Source organism: Saccostrea cucullata, unplaced genomic scaffold, assembly GCF_032062105.1.
Source record: "Saccostrea cucullata isolate Sc308-1 unplaced genomic scaffold, CSIRO_AGI_Scuc_v1 ctg492, whole genome shotgun sequence".
In the NCBI taxonomy this organism is placed as follows: domain Eukaryota; kingdom Metazoa; phylum Mollusca; class Bivalvia; order Ostreida; family Ostreidae; genus Saccostrea; species Saccostrea cuccullata.
In genome coordinates, this window is record NW_026931306.1 from 265,123 (window position 1) to 285,532 (window position 20,410).

The 20,410-nt window shown below is 34.0% G+C and overlaps 1 protein-coding gene across 1 annotated transcript in view; it reads right to left on the reverse strand.

Annotated features, from left to right (window-relative positions):
• Positions 1-20,410, reverse strand: part of LOC134232130 (protein bicaudal C homolog 1-like) — a 262,980-nt gene that overhangs the window by 193,176 nt on the left and 49,394 nt on the right. Inside the window, exons 5-6 of the mRNA XM_062714082.1 lie at positions 15,914-15,993; positions 5,985-6,146 (exon numbers count right to left, since the gene is read on the reverse strand). Of these exons, the coding sequence (XP_062570066.1) occupies positions 5,985-6,146; positions 15,914-15,993 (242 nt within the window). The remainder of the gene's footprint in view (positions 1-5,984; positions 6,147-15,913; positions 15,994-20,410) is intronic.

The window sequence follows — 20,410 nt, forward strand, 5'->3', positions numbered from 1 at the left end:
ATCTTAGTGTAGTCTACTTGTGTGCCAAGTTATATTGAAATCAGACCAAAACTGTAGAAGGAGGAGCATTTTAAAGGAATTTCACAGAAAATTCTATTTTTAGTAACCATGGCAACACCGTTCATCGAAATCAAAAACCGATGCACTATTCTATGTATCTTAGTGTAGTCTACTTGTGTACCAAGTTATACTGAAATCAGACAAAAACTGTAGAAGGAGTAGCGTTTTAAGGAATTTTACAGAAAATTCTATTTTTAGTAACCATGGCAACACCGTTCATCAAAATCAAAAACCGATGCACTATTCTATGTATCTTAGTGTAGTCTACTTGTGTGCCAAGTTATATTGAAATCAGACAAAATCTGTAGAAGGAGTAGCGTTTTTAAGGAATTTCACAGAAAATTCTATTTTTAGTAACCAAGGCAACACCATTCATCGAAATCAAAAACTGATGCACTATTCTATGTATCTTAGTGTAGTCTACTTGTGTGCCAAGTTATATTGAAATCAGACCAAAACTGTAGAAGGAGTAGCGTTTTAAAGGAATTTCACATAAAATTCTATTTTTAGTAACCATGGCAACACCGTTCATCAAAATCAAAAACCGATGCACTATTCTATGTATCTTAGTGTAGTCTACTTGTGTACCAAGTTATACTGTAATCAGACAAAAACTGTAGAAGGAGTAGCGTTTTTAAGGAATTTTACAGAAAATTCTATTTTTAGTAACCACGGCAACACCGTTCATCGAAATCAAAAACCGATGCACTATTCCATGTATCTTAGTGTAGTCTACTTGTGTGCCAAGTTATACTGAAATCAGACCAAAACTGTAGAAGGAGTAGCGTTTTAAAGGAATTTCACAGAAAATTCTATTTTTAGTAACCATGGCAACACCGTTCATCGAAATCAAAAATCGATGCACTATTCTATGTATCTTAGTGTAGTCTACTTGTGTGCCAAGTTATATTGAAATCAGACAAAAACTGTAGAAGGAGTAGCGTTTTTAAGGAATTTCACAGAAAATTCTATTTTTAGTAACCATGGCAACACCGTTCATCGAAATCAAAAATCGATGCACTATTCTATGTATCTTAGTGTAGTCTACTTGTGTGCCAAGTAATACTGAAATCAAACTAAAATTGTAGGAGGAGTAGCGTTTTGAAAAATTGTTTACAGACAGACGGACAGACAGACGGACAGACAGACAGACAGACAGACAGACGGACGGACGCCGGACGCATTACTATCGCATAAGCTCTTCTGGTCTCTGACCAGTAGAGCTAAAAATAGGTTACTGTGACCTATTTTTTGGTCGACAATCTTCAAAATGTGATTCATGTCATTCGACGCACCCTCTCAGTAGAAATTCATCCGCAACAACCATAACATTTTTCTTGCGTAAAAATTATACATAATATCGTTGTTTTGTAGTAGAATTAATTGACGATACAATTGATTTAATTTTATATTCAAGCTATTATTCATTGTGAACATTTTAAAAGAAATTGGTTTACAGCTGTTGCTATTTTCTATTGCGGATGCATCCACTGACACGTGCGGTCGCGTAAACCTGACTAATCGCTAGATGATGATCGGGCAAGCCCGACGCCATAAAAAGGGGGATTCTCATTTAAAATACAAATAAAATTTTTAAAATATGTAAATATTTGTACTTTATATATAAAATCTAAGAATACATAAATTATCTTATATATATTATCGAAAATTCAAATAAGATAATACCTTTCAGCCTCCAGAAAAATACCAATCTCCTTATGACTTGCCTATAAGTCAGACATAGAGTTTTAGACCAATATTTGACTCCCAAAATACCGACTTATAGGCGAGTATATACGGTACACAACCTGAGGATAATTCCATATAAATATAACCAATTATGGCTTTGCTGTGCTCAAGTAGAAGATTTTTAAAGATTTTTTCCTATATATTCCTACAGTATTTGGCAGAATATAATACACACTTTTTTCCTAAAATAAATTTCTGTGAGAAAGGAGTGGGTATTTTACATCACAATGGGATTTTGATAAGTTTTTCTTTCAGGTGAAACATGGCTGCCATACGAACATACCATAGCATTACCTAGAGACATATGCAATTTCTTTTGTTTATCGCCATATTTTAAACTTCAGAAAGTTATGGTTGGAAAATACACTTATTAAAAGTGTCACTTTCATAGTCTTTTGATACTATAATGACATGAAAAAGCAAGTTAAAATTAATTTGAGCTGTATGTTTATTGTTTCCGTGTAAGCCGCCCTTACCGATGTTATTTTTAGATGTTCACACATTCCATTGCCACGTGCTTCTGTAATCATAGTGCATATGTACCTTACCTGCCAGACAAAGTAATATGCATTTTTTTTAATGAAATATATATACAATATAATAAAAAATTATTTTAAGTTTTAAATAACTTAGTGAAAATTCACTGCAACATAAACATCCCTCTATACGTCTCAGTGAAAGGAGAAAGTACTCATTGATGATTTCTTTTGTGGATTTGCTGGAAAACACTGGACTGTTGACATTGTTCAGAAGAGTGTATGGTCTGTCCCCTAGGATTCTCTCCACTAGGATGCAATCCAATGTTGTGAACACGTGTGATGGTCACTTGATCATTACCTCTCAACACCCCTCAAGGCAATTATTTGTCTACCAACTCCAAAGCAATGTTTTTACAGTTAGAGCACTGATTATTTACTGTCTTTTTAATTGCTTTGATTATTTTCTTTGTTAAAAATCGGGGGTCGGTTTATGGCCTTTCGCATGTGTGAGCGTGTGTTGATTAAGACACATTAAACAATTAAACACATTAAATGTATTTTACCTGATCTTATTCTTATCGGCCTCTTGTTTAAATGATTGAGAGTTGACAAATGAAATATGAAGTATGCTAAAACTTAAGTGTTATTATTTATTCGTGCTCTGTAGAAAATAAGATATCCGCAACGATTCAGAAGAGGAAAGCTGTAGTCTTCTAAATATTTTGATGTTTCAATTTCGTGTCCTGTTACAGTATTGTAACATAATTTTCAGCATGATTACCTAGAACCAAAATTAAATATGACAACTGTTAAAAATTAACAATATCTCATGCTCTGTTGAGATAAAACTATTTCACCAAAGAAATTGGCGATGTATTATTTCAAAATCACCGTATGCTTACAAAAAAAATAAATAAATAAACTCTGTCAATACCTTTACACAACATTATCTTGTGCTTTGTTGAAATAAATGAGTAAATAAAATAATTTTCTCCAGATTGCCTCGATATGGAAATTCAGGATTAAGAGAAATTATAAATGTATTTGAAAAAAAAAGTTTGTCCTGTAAATTTTTGACACTTAATCTTCGCGCCTATTTTCATAACAAATTACCGCAATTTTCAAAGTTCAGAACATCCCCTTGGTAAATTTTTTTGTTGCGTATAATACATCCGAACTGCCTCTTTTCCCCTCTTTCAGACTCAAAAGGGGGTGTGTATTTTACATCAATGCATATTATACTCGGCCAAATATGGTATGTAAAACTTTGATCGACCATTGTGGCCCCACCCTACCCCCAGGGGTCATGATTTGAACTTGAATCTACACTACCTGAAGATGCTTCCACATAAATATGACCAATCATGACTTTGCTGTTCTCAAGAAGATTTTAAAGATTTTTTCCTACATATTCCTATGTAAAACTTTGATCATCCATTGTGGCCTCACCCTACCCCCCGGGGGTCATGATTTGAACAAACTTAAACCTACTCTATCTGAGGATGTTTCCACATAAGATTCATATTTCCTGGCCAACTGGTTCTTGAGAAGAAGATTTTTGATTGCCATTAATTTTTCAGTAATTATCAATTATCTCCCCTTGGAATGGGGCGTGGCCCTCCATTTGAGCAAACTTGAATGCCCTTCACCCAAGGATACTTTGTGGCAAGTTTGGTTGAAATTGGTCCAGTGGTTCTTGAGAAAAAGTCAAAAATGTGAAAAGTTTACAGACGGACTGACACACATTTGGTTATATATTGGGTACATCAAGTCCAAGTCCTCTTGGATACTGCTTATTGGATACAAAACAAGAGGCCCATGGGCCACATCCCTCACTCGAGAAACTTTGGCCATGCTGTTCTTTAACAGATTTCCCCCTTTGTAAAACCAATTGTAACCACGCCCTACCCCAGGGGTCATAATTGGACAATTTAGAATCTACCGTACATACTCGCCTATAAGTCGGTATTTTGGGAGTTAAATATTGGTCTAAAACTATGTCTGACTTACAGGCGAGTCATAAAGAGATTGGTATTTTTCTGGAGGCTAAAAGGTATTATCTTATTTGAATTTCCGACGATTATTAAAGAAAATGTCTGGATATATAAGATAAATTATGTATTCTTAGATTATTTATATAAAGTACAAGTATTTACATATTTTAAAAATTTTATTTGTATTTTAAGTGAGCATTGCCTTTTTTAAAATTTAATTTAGGATTAAATATCAGTGTCATTTCGAAAAAAAAAAAAAATTAATTGAAATCAGGTTAAAACTTCAATGGATTTACTTCAAATTGTCACCAGATTTTGGCAAAAAATTGTACCGACTTATAAGAGGGTCAATGGCATGATGTATCATGCTGAGTAGTTCCCAAAAGCCAAATTTAAATTTTGAAACTGATTCCTTGTCTAATAGTTTTATAAAAATTTAACATTGTACAGTAAAACTTGTTTAGTACAAACACGGATATAGCGAAGTTTTTCTGAGTCCCCGGCAAAATTCTTAACAAATCTTTGTACAATTTTACTGTTTTAACGAACTCTGATATAACGAATTTACGGATATAGCGAACTGATTTTGAGTCCTGCTGAGGTTAAATATAATGAAATTTATATCTTTTATAACAAACTTTCAAAGATTATTAAAAAAATGATAAATTGAACTTACTTTATTTTCTTTTAGCATTTGTATATAAAACTCAATTCATAAGAAAAGCTTAGTTATCGAAGATATGTTTTGTTATATTTGCTTCACTAACATAGTTGGTAGTAACACTTGAAAGAAAACATGCATATTGCGAATTCGCTATAATGGTTATACGAATTCGTATACGAATTACGGATATAACGAATTAAATTCAAAGGTCCCAAGGACTTCGCTGTAACCGAGTTTTACTGTAAAGATATTCATCTATTTTTCTACCTGGAAGTTGGCGATCTTGCATATCAAATTGCTTAACAAAGGACACATCTCTTTTCAAGTTTGCTTTCACTGGGCAACAGAAAAAACATTTTTAAACATCTCCCTTCCTTCACTAAAACCAATCAATCCAATTAATGACAAAACTTCTGGCGAGTATGTTGTATTCATAAACCGTGTACAGATTATAATAAACTTCTGCAAATGAATTTCCAAGATATACATTTAACTTTACAGCCATTCATTTCTTGAATATGACTGAGTCAACCAATCAAAAGTGATATACCTTACGACATCATTTTCACATTGTGACGTCACAAACACGCGTTAAAACGTTCCATTACATATGCTATTCATAGATCATGTGACTCTATGTGTGTTAAATTTCATTCTGATCTAAACTGTGGTTTTGTAAATATAGAATTAGTTCACGAACTTTTTGATCACCCCTTGTATATTGGCACCTTTATCTTTTTAGTAAAGTACGTCAAAATACAAAGACAGGAGTCAGAAGGTCGGTAACCATGGCAATTTGCAAATGCCATAGTGCCAAGCAATAAACGTGTAAAATATTAAGTCCATATCTCTTACAGTTCATGAGATACAAGATGTGACAGAAAGACACCAGGTTAAGTGATTCTTTAGTGCTGCTCTGCTCTGCAGGTGACACAAAAAAGCAACTTGCTAATGGGTTAATTTCTGGTTGGTATTTCTCTGTTAAAATCAAATGTTTCTCTATAAAATATCTTGATCTCAAAACCTCTATCCTTATACCTGATTGCTTTTTTCTTGAATGCTGTTTCCACGATTAGAGTCTGGAAAGTGAATGTGGCATCCAGTTTGCTGCATGACCTTCTTTATATTATTGCCTCCTTTTCCAATGACATGTGAATGGTCTGTGAATGACACATCCATTTTCAATGTTACTCTATTGATCTGAAATTAGGAAAATATATGGAATTATCTATCTTGAATCGTCTAAAAAAGCTGTAATAATATAATACAAAAGGTCAACGGGCCTAAATAGTCACCTCTGTATAATGTAACACAATAAAAATTAAGGATGTAAACGAATAGTCAACATTTCAGTCGAATGGACCAACGATCAAATAATGAAAATCATTCGGATATTTAATAAATGCCAAACAAGAGGCCCATGGACCTTATTGGTCACCTGAGTATCATGTAACAACTTTCCAACTTACAATTGAATTTGATTCATGTTTTAATCCAGAGGCCATGAAATTTACAATTTTCAAAGAGGCAAAACTGCTTATCATAACAGACTGTTACTATACACTTAGCATGCTTACTTTGGTTACTTAACATCCACAGGTAGATCAGAGTAACAAAGAGAAAATGCACTTCCACTTTATCAGTTGTGCACCCCATCCCACAGGAACCACTGACTCCAGGGCCACATCTTTCAAAATTTTGGAATTTTTTTTATTTTTATTTCATCATCTTGTTGATTAATACCAAAGTGCAGATTTCAAAGCATTAAATTATTTTCAGACTATGTATCCCCCCACCCCAAGTACCTCCCAGGGACCAGAAAATTAACAATTTTGGAAGAAGCAGCTTTCTTCTTCATAAATATATAATAAGATCATTGGCATAATACTCAGGAGCAAAGGAAAAGATTTTCAAAAAATTCATGCATTTTCACTTTATAAACATTAGAGCCCCATCCTAACACAAGAAGCCCTGACTCAGGGGCCCTGAAAATCACAAAGCTCAAAGAGGCATCCTTCCTCCTCATAACTATGTACATAGTTCATTGGTTTAATACCCAAGTGCAGAAAAAAAGATTTTTAAAGAATTTATGCATTTTCACTATATAATCAATAGAGCCCCACTCTAACACATAAACCCCCAACCCAGGGGCCATGAAATTCACAATTTTGGAAGAGGCAGCCTTACTCAACATAACTAGGCACTTGGTTAGTTTATTTAATGCCCAGGAGCAGAGAAGAAGATTTTCAAAGAAATAATTCATTTTTACCATATAATCAATAGAGCCCACCCTAGCACTAGAAGCCCTGACCCTGGGGCCATGAAATTCACAATTTTGGAAGAGGCAGCCTTATTCAGCATAACTATGTACTTGGTACTTTATTTAATGCCGGGATCAGAGAAAGATTTTCAAATTTATGCATTTTCACTATATATTCTATATAGCCCTGCCCTGCCACTAGAAACCCTAACCCTGGGGCCATTAGATTAACAATTTTTGAAGAGGCAGCCTGATTCAACATAACTAAGCACTTGATTAGTTTACATAATTCCAACAAACAGAGAAGAAGAATTTCAAAGAATTTATGCATTTTCACTTTATAATCTATATAGCCCTGCCCTAGCAGTAGAACCACTGAACCTGGGGCCATGAAATTCACAATTTTGGAAGAGGCAGTCATTTTCAACTCAACTATGCACTTGGTTCGTTTATTTAATGCCCAGGAGCAGAAAAGTAGAATTTCAAAGAAATAATGCACTTTCACTATATAACCTATTTAGCCCCACCCTAGCACTAGAACCCCTGACCCTGGTGCCATGAATTTCACAATTTTGGTGGAGGATTCAATGCTCATTACAATCGTACCAACAGTTTGACTGCTTGATGTCCAGGAGTAAAGAAGAAGATTTTTAAAGATTGCACTAATCTTAGTGGTTTTTGCCCCACCCCCAGTCCCCAGGGGGACAGAGACCATGAAATTCATAGATTTTGTTCCCATTCACCCATAGATGCTATATGCCAAAATTGGTTGAAATTGGTTCAGTAGTTTCAGAGGAGAAGCTGAATATGTTCCAATGTTAACGCAAGACGTCAACGACGCATGGCGAACATGACGGGTGAAAACGGATAGCAATAGGTCACCTGAGTTAACTCAGGTGACCTAAAAAAGGGAGTGATAATGAAATTTTCATCTCAAAATTGAACAAGAGGCCCATGGGCCTTTTAGGTCACCTAAGCATCATGCAACAACTTTCAAATGATTGAACTTGGTTCATGTTTTAAGCTAGATGATATGGCATTCACAATTTTGAAAGAGGCACCATTACTAATCATAACTATACACTTAGCAATTGCTTAGTTTTTTTACTTAATACCCACAGGCAGAGTAGGGGTACAAAAAATGCATTTCAACTAATCAGTAATATTCAGCAATGATAAGTGCCCCTACCACACATGAATCCCTGACCATAGGTCTATACGTTCCACAATTTTTGAAAAAGCTCACTTGATTATCAAAAATGTTTGATTAATACCAAGGAGCAGATTTCAAACAATTCATTTTCAGTGTATAAGTAGAGCCCCTCCCCCTCTATGGTACCCCCCTCCCCCTCCCCCCCCCCTTGAAATTCACAATACTGAAAGATCCCTTGCACATCATAACTAAATAGGAAAGGATCAAAACCTATGTATGATATTCTAAATAAACCAGTTATCAAACCTTCTGGTAAAAATAAGTGGGCTTGATATTTTGAAATAACCGATATACAGTGGAAAACAATTTATAGTCTTCCATTCCTTGTGACACGGGATTGTAAATTACAATGGTTTCAATACAGAGTTAATCATTATATTCTAACTACAAATAGTCTCATGTATAAATAGGTAAATCCGACACAAAGTATTGCACTTTTTGTGAAGATGAAGAGGAAACAATTTATCATTTAATCTGGGAATGTAATGTTGTTCAGCAATTTTTAAAAAAATTCATACGTTTATGTCAAACCAAAGACATTGAATTGAATTTCAATGCAAAATTATTTATTTTTGGTGAAAAAGACGAAAATGAAAATTCAGAATACTTGAACACTATGTTGATATTAATGAAGAATTATATTTATAAAGTTCGTTGTCAGAATACCTGTCCATCTATCCAAGGTCTTTTAAATTTATTTAATTCATATTTTAAAGTTTTAAAACACACTTTAAAAGATGATAAAAAACTGACAGATTTTAATACTTTCTGGCAGAAATGGAATGTTATACTTTAATTAATTTACCTTCTTTGTAATTATTATCATCAGTTTATTTTTTCAATTTCTTTAATATGTTATTAGTAAATCCCTCAAAACTGCACTGCACTAGTCTTTCCTTAGCTCCCCCTTTCTGTTTTTTTTCTTTTTCATATGGTAAGCTTAAAGAAAACTGAATTTGTTTTAGGGCACAATATGTAAAGATAGAGCTTACCTCCCTCTCCCCTACCCCCTCTCTTTCTCTCTCTCTCTCTTAATAAACTTTTACACTAATTTTGTATGTTTCAAATATAATTAGTCTTGTTTGATTTTGATTGTACATATATTCAGACAGTAATGCTTGTGATATGTGTGAAAGTTTCAAAAAAAAAAAAAAAAAAAAAAAAAAAAAAAACTAAATAGGTAGTTCATCTGCTTATTACCCAGGAGCGATGAAAAAGATTTTCATAGATTTAATGTATTTTCACTATATAATCAATAGAGCCCCCTCCCCCCCCCCAACATAAGAACCCCTGACCCTGGGGCCATGAACTTATCAAATTTTGTAGAAGCATTCTTGCTCATCATAACTATGTATTTAGTTACTACTTTCACTGTTTTGCATTTCTAGATTTAACTACATAATTCACATTTGAGTCTACTTTGTCACTACTCCCCAACTCGATAAACTTTGCCTGCTTCTCACTCGATTCAAAGGCTCTTGAAATTGTCCTTAATTGTTCTAATGTCAAATCCTACTCTTTTCAAGAAGCTTCCTTCTGAGGTGATGAGAAGTACATTTCTCTATTACTTGGTCCCTGATTTGTTCTTCCCCTTGTTGTCCAAATTTACAGAATTCTACTCGTTGCCATAGATGTGTAATAAATTGGACGAAACGTCCAACTTCTGTACCATATTTCTAAATAAATGTCTCTCATAAGGTACGTTTTCTTGAGGAACGAAATAATCATTGAACTGTTTCTTAATAACTGAATACACAGTCTGTTCAGTATCTGTTACCCCTTTACCGGTGCAATAAATTTCAAATGAACGAAGTCACTTTTGCCAGCGTGTGCTTATAGTTGTAGAATCACCTTGAACATAGAAACTTTTCACTGACGGTAAGTCAATCAAAAATGACGCCATTGTTTACATACAGTTCTTTTTAAATTTAATTTATCCTTGTCGCCAATTGTAATGTTGGTCTCTCAACGGATAGCCATAATTCTCATTGAAAAATGAACAACAACCACATGGTTCCAATGCATGGACTCATTTTATTACCTTACTTCCGGTCAACATAAATCTAATAGTGAAACCTTGCTTGAAAATAATTAAATAAGTATATATTTATTAATTATAGTGTCAATTTGAATACATACATTTAATATATACTATTTATGGAAATTAACACTTTACACTTTGTCCATACATGTAGGATTTATATGCTTTTAGCACATACACAGACACAAAATTCTGAATTGGCTTTACAAACCTAAACCCTTCTTATTTTTTTTTTCAACAAACTAACTTGACATCTATAATTTATAGATTTTAGGCCTATATCACCTATTTAAATTTTACTTTCGTTCTAAATTTTGTAAAAAATGATTGAAATACTTGATATTCCAACCAGAAGTCTCTGTCGAGACTGTAGCTCTACTGGTTTGTACTTATCAAAAACCATTGCACTATTTTATGTATCTTTGTGTAGTCTACTTGTGTGCCAACTTATTTTGAAATCAAACTAAAACTGTAGAAGGAGTAGCGTTTTAAAAGAATTTCACAGAAAATTCTATTTTTAGTAACCATGGTAACACCGTTCATTGAAATCAAAAACCGATGCACTATTCTATGTATCTTAGTGTAGTCTACTTGTGTGCCAAGTTAAATTGAAATCAGACCAAAACTGTAGAATGAGTAGCGTTTTAAAGGAATTTCACAGAAAATTCTATTTTTAGTAACCATGGCAACACCGTTCATCGATATCAAAAACTGATGCACTATTCTATGTATCTTAGTGTAGTCTACATGTGTGCCAAGTTATATTGTAATCAGACCAAAACTGTAGAAGGAGTAGCGTTTTAAAGGAATTTCACAGAAAATTCTATTTTTAGTAACCATGGCAACACCGTTCATCGAAATCAAAAACCGATGCACTATTCTATATATCTTAGTGTAGTCAACTTGTGTGCCATGTTATATTGAAATCAGACCAAAACTGTAGAAGGAGTAGCGTTTTTAAGGAATTTCACAGAAAATTCTACTTTTAGTCACCATGGCAACACCGTTCATAGAAATTAAAAATTGATGCACTATTCTATGTATCTTAGTGTAGTCTACTTGTGTGCCAAGTAATACTGAAATCAGACTAAAATTGTAGGAGGAGTAGCGTTTTGAAAAATTGTTTACAGACAGACGGACAGACAGACGGACAGACACTGGACGCATTACTATCGCATAAGCTCTTCTGGTCTCTGACCAGTAGAGCTAAAAATGGGGGTATAAGTGTTCAAAGGGCTGTTTTGTTAAATTTTCTGGTCAATCATAATAAAGTTTGTGGTTTTGTTAACCTTAGATATAATTCTTACTAATTTAAAAGAAACCAGAAGTCTCTGTTGAGACTGTAGCTCTACTGGTTTATACTTAAAACAAAGGAATAGAAATGTAGCAGTTGGGACTTGAAAATTTAAAAAAAATGATCCTTGCAGCTCATCAAAATAAAAACCGATGCACAGTATTATGTATCTTAGTATAGTCTATGTGTGTGCCAAGTTATATTGAAATCATACCAAAACTATAGGAGGAGTAGCATTTTAAAAGCTTTTCATGAAATTTCTATTTTTAGTAACCACGGCAACACCATTCGTCGAAATCAAAAACCGATATATAAAATTATGTATCTTAGTGTAGACTACTTGTGTGCCAAGTTATTCTAAAATCGGACCAAAACTGTAGGAGGAGTAGCATTTTGAAACAATTTCACAGAAATTTCTATTTTTAGTAACCACGGTAACACAATTCGTCGAAATCAAAAACCGATACATAAAATTATGTATCTTAGTGTAGACTACTTGTGTGCCAAGTTATTCTGAAATCGGACCAAAACTGTAGGAGGAGTAGCATTTTGAAACAATTTCACAGAAATTTATACTTTTCGTAACCACAGCAACACCGTTCGTTGAAATAAAAAACCAATGCACAGAATTATGTATCTTAGTGTAGTCTACTTGTGTGCCAAGTTATATTGAAATCAGACCAAAACTGTAGAAGGAGTAGCATTTTGAAACAATTTCACAGAAATTTCTATTTTTAGTAACCATGGCAACATCGTTCATTGAAATCAAAAACCGATGCACAGAATTATGTATCTTAGTGTAGTCTACTTGTATGCCAAGTTGTATTGAAATCAGACCAAAACTGTAGGAGGATTAGCCTTTTGAAAAAATTGTTCACAGACAGCTAGACAGACGGACAGACAGATGAACAGACAGACGGACGAACGGGGACGCATTACTATCGCATAAGCTCTTCTGATCTCTGACCAGTAGAGCTAAAAATGGCATGTAAACAATTTAGATTTTGAGAATTATTAAAAATAAAGATATTTTGAGATTTTATTTTTAAAGACGTGGACAGATTCAAAATCAATTTGTTAATGTTTTCCAGAGAAGATTTTAAATACTCTCCTGGCAAATGAATGTTTTTTGTTTCCATAAGTTTTAATATAAATTTGATGTGATTTGGTGCATAGCTAAATAAAATATGATGTTACACTTCCTTATGTTTAATTTTGGCTGTTGAATTTTTAGAGGTATGTAGTCTGAGACATGTTGTATGAAAGTTAACTTGCAAAGATATGTCTTTTATGGGTGTTCTAGTTAGTTCATGAGTTATTCAAGGTATTCAAGTTAAACAAGAGGCCCATGAGCCACATCGCTCACCTGAGTAGCTTTGGTGATGCAGCTCTTCACCAGATTTCCCCTCTACTTACATCTACTGTGGCCCCCTACCCCCTCCCAACCCCCATCTTTATTTTAACAATTTAGAATCTACGCTACCATAGGATGCTTCCACGTAAGTTTCAGCTTTCCTGGCCCACTGGTTCTTGAAAAGAAGTTTTTTAAAGATTTTTCCTATATATTTCTATGGAAAACTTGGATTAACTATTGTGGCCCCATCCTACCCACAGGTGCTCATGATTATTACAATTTAGAATCTACACTACCCTAGGATGCTTCCACAAAAGTTTCAGCTTTCCTTGTCTGCTGGTTCTTGAGAAGATTTTTGAAGATTGTTCCTATATATTTCTATGTAAAACTTGGATTCCCTATTGTGGCCCCGTCCTACCCGCGGGGGTCATGATTTTTACAATTTAGAATCTACACTACCCTAGGATGCTTCCACAAAAGTTTCATCTTTCCTAACCCACTGGTTCCTGAGAAGAAGATTTTTAAAGATTTTTCCTAAATATTCCTATGTTAAAATTGGATTCCCTATTGTGGCCCCGCCCTACCCCAGGTAGTCATGATTTTAACAATTTAAATTCTATGCCACCATAGGATGCTTCCCCGTAAATTTCAGCTTTCCTGGCCCACTGGTTCTTGAGAAGAAGATTTTTAAAGATTTTTCCTATATATTTCTATGTAAAAACTTGGATTCCCTATTGTGGCCCCGCCCTATCCACGGGGGTCATGATTTTTACAATTTAGAATCTACGCTACCACAGGTTGTTTCAACATATGTTTCAGCTTTCCTGGCCCACTGGTTCTTGAGAAGAAGATTTTTAAAGATTTTTCCTATATATTTCAATGTTAAACTTGGATTCCCTATTGTTGCCCCGCCCTATTCCCGGGGGTCATGATTTCTACAATTTAGAATCTACACTACCTCAGGATGCTTCCAATTAAGTTTCAGGTTTTCTGGCCAAGTGGTTCTTGAGAAGAAGATTTTTTAATGACCCCACCCTATTTTTGTCTTTTCTTGATTATCTCCCTGATTATCACCCAAGGATGCTTTGTACTAAGTTTGGTTAAAATTGGCCCAATGGTTCTTGAGAAGAAGTTGAAAATGTGAAAAGTTAACAGACGGACGGACGGACAGACAGCTATGTCTAGCTATGTCTGACGGACGACGGACAATGGGTGATCAGAAAAGCTCACTTGAGCTTTCAGCTCAGGTGAGCTAAAAATGATCAGTTTGACAGAAAATTTTGAAAGTACAGGCCTACCTTAATACCTTGGAGCAGATAAGAAGATTTTCAAAGAATTAATGCATTTTCACTAAATAATCAATAGAGCCCCGACCTAGCACCAAAACCCCTGTCCCTGGGGCCATAAAATTCACAATTTTGGAAGAGACACTCTTGTTCAACACAATCATGTACTTGGTAAGCTACTTTATTTCCCAGAAGCAGAGAAGAAGATTTTTAAAGAATTAATGCATTTTCACTACATAATCAATAGAGCCCCGCCCTAACACTAGAACCCCTGACTCTGGGGCAATAAAATTCAAAATTTTGGTAGAGGCACTGTTGTTTATCTTAACTATGTACTTAGTTAGTTCATTTAATACCCTGGAGCAGAGAAGAAGATTTTCAAAGAATTAATGCATTTTCACTACCGTAAATCTGGAAATTTTTGCTGTAGATAAATTTTTAGCAAATTTGCGAGATCAATGCATTCGCAAAAATATTTTTCTTAAAAATAAATTACCAATAAGAAAATGTAAACAAAACAGTGGTAATTCGCAAAATTTTAAAACGTAAAAATTAATCAACACCATTTTGACCCTAATTCGCAAAATAAAATCGACGTAAAAATTTCCAGATTTACGGTATATAATCAAAAGAGCCCCGTCCTAACACCAGAACTCCTGACCCTGGGGCCATTAAATTCACAATTTTGGTAGAGGCCCTCTTTCTTATCATAACTAAGTACTTAATTAGCTTACTTAATATATATATTATAACTTTATTAATATATATATTATTAACATTTTTATACTAAGTTACCCCTGCCCCTTGGGCTATAAAATTCACAATTTTACCCAGAAGTTTGCATAGAAGATTTTCAAAGAAATAATGCATTTTCACTATATGATCTATATAGCCCCACCCTTGCACCAGAAGATTTGTTGAAGAATTAATTTTATGGACCATGAAATTCATTGTTTCCCTTTACCTATAGATGCTGTATACCAAATGTGGTTGAAATTGGTTCAGTGGTTCCAGAGAAGAAGCTAAAAATGCTCAATGTTAACACACAACTAACAAAATAAGTAAGGATATTAGAAATACAGAAGCTGAAATATAAGAATTATAATAATTAAGTACAAAATGAAAATTAAATTTCTAATAAATATACTCTCATGTATCTTTATAATTTATATATCGTTTTCAAATTTCAACTATTTTTGAATAGCATAAATAAATCTTGAACTACTTTTTAAATGTGTTCATTCTATTTGAAGCCACAGCTTTCGATATAAATTACTGTACGTGATATATTTATATGAAGCTAGTGCAAGGTAAAACACCCAATGTGCTATTCATGATATTCGATATTAAGAACAAAATACGGTATTAGCAGTAATTGGCCGCAAAATTTGCGCTATCTTTATCTTCTTTGATTTATTGTTGACTTTTTTGTTGACTTTGTCAAGGTGAGCTAAAAAGGGAATCACTTTATGCCAAAGCCATTTTGAAATGAGTGTATTAAAATACAAAATATACTTACTTTTGTATCCAGTATGGATAAAATTTGTTCCTTAGATTTTTTTACATCTTCAGGCAATCCAATGATTTTTATGTGAGGATCTGAAATTTAAATCAAAATATTAATGCCTTTAATATTTTTTCCCTATGATCAAGGATCTATGGAGTATTGCTTTTTTATCTGTTTTAAGTGTGCATATGTGTGAGAGTGTGTGTGTTTCTGTCATATGCCCTTAACCTCCTAACAGCTTTGACCCAGTTTTAAGATATTTAAGAAATCAGTCAAGTTTGTTGGATATGCCAGGGCATCAAGATAGTTGAAAATGTCAGATAATTTGCAAAAACCCGAAAGCCTCTCAATCTGATTCACGATGCTAACATCCAAACACCATTTCCTGCCAAGCTTATAATCTATTAAACGGGAAAAGAATATTCTTTTTTGTTTTAAAATCAAAAACTGCAGGTATTTATGAGATATAGTGTGATATTGGTGACTCTCAATCACGTTCTTTACAGTCCGGATAAAGTTTTCTTCGATAATCTTCTTCCCGTCCTCTCGTATAGCCTTTATACAGAGGTCTAACGGTCTAAAATTTCAATTTGCTATTTGTTGATGAATATCATGAATACCCTAGTTAACTATATGTTATTATGTATATTTTGGATCTGTGTTGGCAATATCTCGAGCATAACACAAAATTTAACAAAAGTGTGGTGCGCCGTCAATTCAGGAAACGTCATTTTCACAGTCGTTTTCACTGTAATCCCTGCAGAGAACAACCACTATATTTCTGTTAGTACTTCAAATATCATGTCAGAAATCTAAATACATAATAACAGAACAATTTAAAGATACATTTGAGATAATTGTCAAAAAATATCGCAAATTATAGAAAATTATTGAGTTAAATTTTGAATTACGCATGCTTTTGACTCAGATTTTGTCGTGCTCCGTTCCTCTCAATCAGCGATATCAAAATACTGATAATTTTAGTAGAATTTTTTTTAAAATACTGAAATTTTGCCCAAAATTTATTGAAATCTTTAAAATACATATTTCTGTGAAATTTCATAACTATATGACGTCTGTAAGAGTAAATAATAACAGAGTCTGCATAATTTTTGAACGGCCCTCCTATTAACATCCACTAAATATTTTTTCCTTTATTTCTCATGAAGATCATTGCCATTAATCAGTGCATGAACAACAATAAGCAAGCCACGTGCGTCGATTTCTTGAACAATGGCTCTTCCATCAGTTACACATACATCTTAAATACAATACTTAAACAAATTTAATTTTACTTTGAATGATTTTTAATACAAATGTAAATATACACAATAAAATGCTTTCTTTGTTTGTTAGTAAGGGAATTAACATTGCAGCTATTGCAGAAAAAAAATAGTACATAACCTGCTTTTGTGGGTTATGTATTTTTTCTGCAACAGTTGCAACCTTAATTCCCATACTAACAACCAAAGAAAGCATTTTAGTATTTAAATCACTCATCTGGAAAATCTACCTGCAAGCCTGATAGTGAGCATCCCTAGATGTATCATCCATGCAAGTTTGTTCAACATGGGGCTTATAGTTACTTTAGAATGAACCTGCTCCAAAAACTTTAGCCTGTTCACTCATCCTGAAAATGTAGGTTGAATCCAGCATCTGAAGCAACCCTGGTAGTTTGAATTTTTAGATGTATCACCCAAGCAAGCTTGGTCAACATAGGGCTTATAGTTACTTGGAAATGAGTCCTGCACCAAAAACTTTAACCTGCTCCAAAAACATTAATCTGGTCATTTCATTTGAAATTGCATCAACTGAAACCTTGACTAGTGCAATGAAACACATTAGATGCATCTTGCATGCATATCTGATCAATGTAGGGCATAGCATCTCAAAAAGAAAACTGCTCCAAAATCCTTAACCTTGGATGCAAACGCCAAGGGTATCACATAATCCCCCCCAACTTTGTGGAGGTGAGCTAATCAAAAGTGCCTATAAAAATGTCTAATGCATCTTTTGGGGCATGGAGAGGATATTGATTGATTGTTTTTTTTTTTTGTTTTATGTCATTCTTCAGAAATTTTCACTCACATCTAGATGCAACCACTTGCCGGTGGAGAGTTGAAAATTTGGTCCTACACGGCACTCAGGGCCATTGAGCAGGGACGGATCTTTTTCATGCCAGCAAAAAAAGTATAGTATTAATAGCTTTTTGAAAAATTGTTTACACACAAAGAGACAGACACATTACTATCGCATAAGTTCTTCTGGTCTCTGACCAGTAGAGCTAAAAATAAAGCTTATATATACTGTAGAAATACTTTTTCGATACCAAGTAGTGCATATTCGACTGCTAAAGTAGGAAAAAGGTGTGTTGACCCCAGATTTAAAAAGAAAACATAGGCAATCAAAGATTACGAAGCTAACTTCAACGAATGTTATCAGATTAAGTGATGCAAATCTCACATAATAATTTTTTAACAGTTAGTATATATTCTGAAAACAATATTCAAACAAGTTCTGTTCAAATAGGTCTTAAAGTTCATTGAGATTAATCTGTTCCAAAAATTTTGACCTGGTTTTTATTAAAAGTAGGTCAAACTCCAAGGTCATCCTTGATATCCGATGAAAGGTCCTGTCACAGGATTAAATATTATAAACATGAAAGCCTTAGCCCTAACCCTTTAAAAGTTATGGTCAAGGTTTGTTTTTTAAAAGTAATTTAAACTCCAAGGTCAACGTCAGAGGGTCGTAGTTCTTTGTATCCAATGAAAGGTATTCTCACAAGGATTACATATGTGAAGTTAAAAGCACTATCCCTTACCATTCAAAAGTTATGGCCAAGGTTAAAGTTTTTAAAAGTACAGAAATCTCCAAGGTCAAGGTCAATAGGTCAAGGTTGTTGGTATCCAATGAAAGGCTTTGCCACAAAAAATACATATGTTAAAATATGAAAGTCCTAGTATCTACCATTCAAAAGTTATGGCCAAAGTAAAAGTACGAAATTTTTGTGTAAAGTGGGTCAAGCTCCAAGGTCAAGGTCAGAAGGTCAAATTTGGTGGTACCCAAAGAAAGGTCTTGTCACAAGAAATTCACATGTGAAATATAAAAATCATAGCTTCATTGCATCAAAAGTTATAGGCAATATTAAAGGTTTTTGTGACGGACAGACGGACAGACTGACAGACAGACGAATGAGATTTAATGTCCCCTCGCTTTCGCGAAAGCGGGGGACTAAAATGGAGGGGTGAGGGGTCCACGCCTTAAGTGCCTGATGGTAAGATCAACCTCCTAACCACAATTCTTTTATCATCTGAGACTATAGATCAATAAAACTACCCACAAGATAAACTTACACTTTATCCATGGGTAGATGCTTTATCAATAGCACTTCCGGTTTTGACACGATCCCTCGATTCAAGATTTTATTGAGACTTTTATTTGTGAAAAATCTAGCCTTTATAAAATGAATGATAAAGAGCGATATTTAATCTAAATTATTTCCAATATTTTTTTTTTTTTTAATTGGAAAACTATACAATATTTTTATTATTAGCAGATAAAATGAGCAGCTATGCTTTGAAATTTTCTATTTTCGTTTTCAAAAAACGATCTTTCTGGATTCCAATTTTATTGTTCGATTATCATTTTATTGTTTTTAATTTTTGTTTTTAATAAAATGACTAATAATTAAGCCCTTAATCTATATGTTTCACTTTGCATACCCCTTCAAACTGAAAAGATTAATCCCCTAACTGCTCCAGGCTATAATCTACCTGTACCTGGACAACTGCGTGCATTCAAGCGTGAAGTGATTTCCTGTGGCTAATTAACACCTCTGCATGCTAAGTAAACAATGAGACTTATCTGTGTGTAGTGATTAAACAAGTCTGATATTTTTATCCCAATTAACAAAATTCGGCGGTAGGGAAACTGAAAATCTGAATTTTTGTCAAATCGGGAAATTGGGCAATTTTTCTCTCCCGATGGGGAAGTGGGATAAAAAAAAACGTAAAATCGGGAGAATCCCACCTAAATCGGGAAAGTTGGCATGTATGATGATATCTAGATATCATGACTGAAAACACAAATTTAGATCTACCAACGCTGTACATGATTTTAGAGTTACTTCCCTTAGCATCTAAGAATGGGTGGACTTAACGCCCTAGTTTGGATCTTTTTGAGACTACTCTAACAAGTTGAAAATAAAGTGAATCCAAAAAATATCACAACCACTAGAAAGAGCGACGTATACATAGTTATTTTAGCTAGAACATATGTTCAAAAGCAATGCCTTGTTGCCATGAATCAAAATTGAAACGATACATTAGTGTCATCTTCCGGAATTTGACATGTACCCGGAGTGGTTTATAGGTCACGCTATCAATATTAATAGGAGGCGGGGATATCGATCCGTGTCATTGTTGACATTTCTCTCTCTCTATCTCTCTCTCTCTAGAAATTCGAATACGTGTTTGGAATTACAGCGATGTCAATAAGATTTTTTTTAAA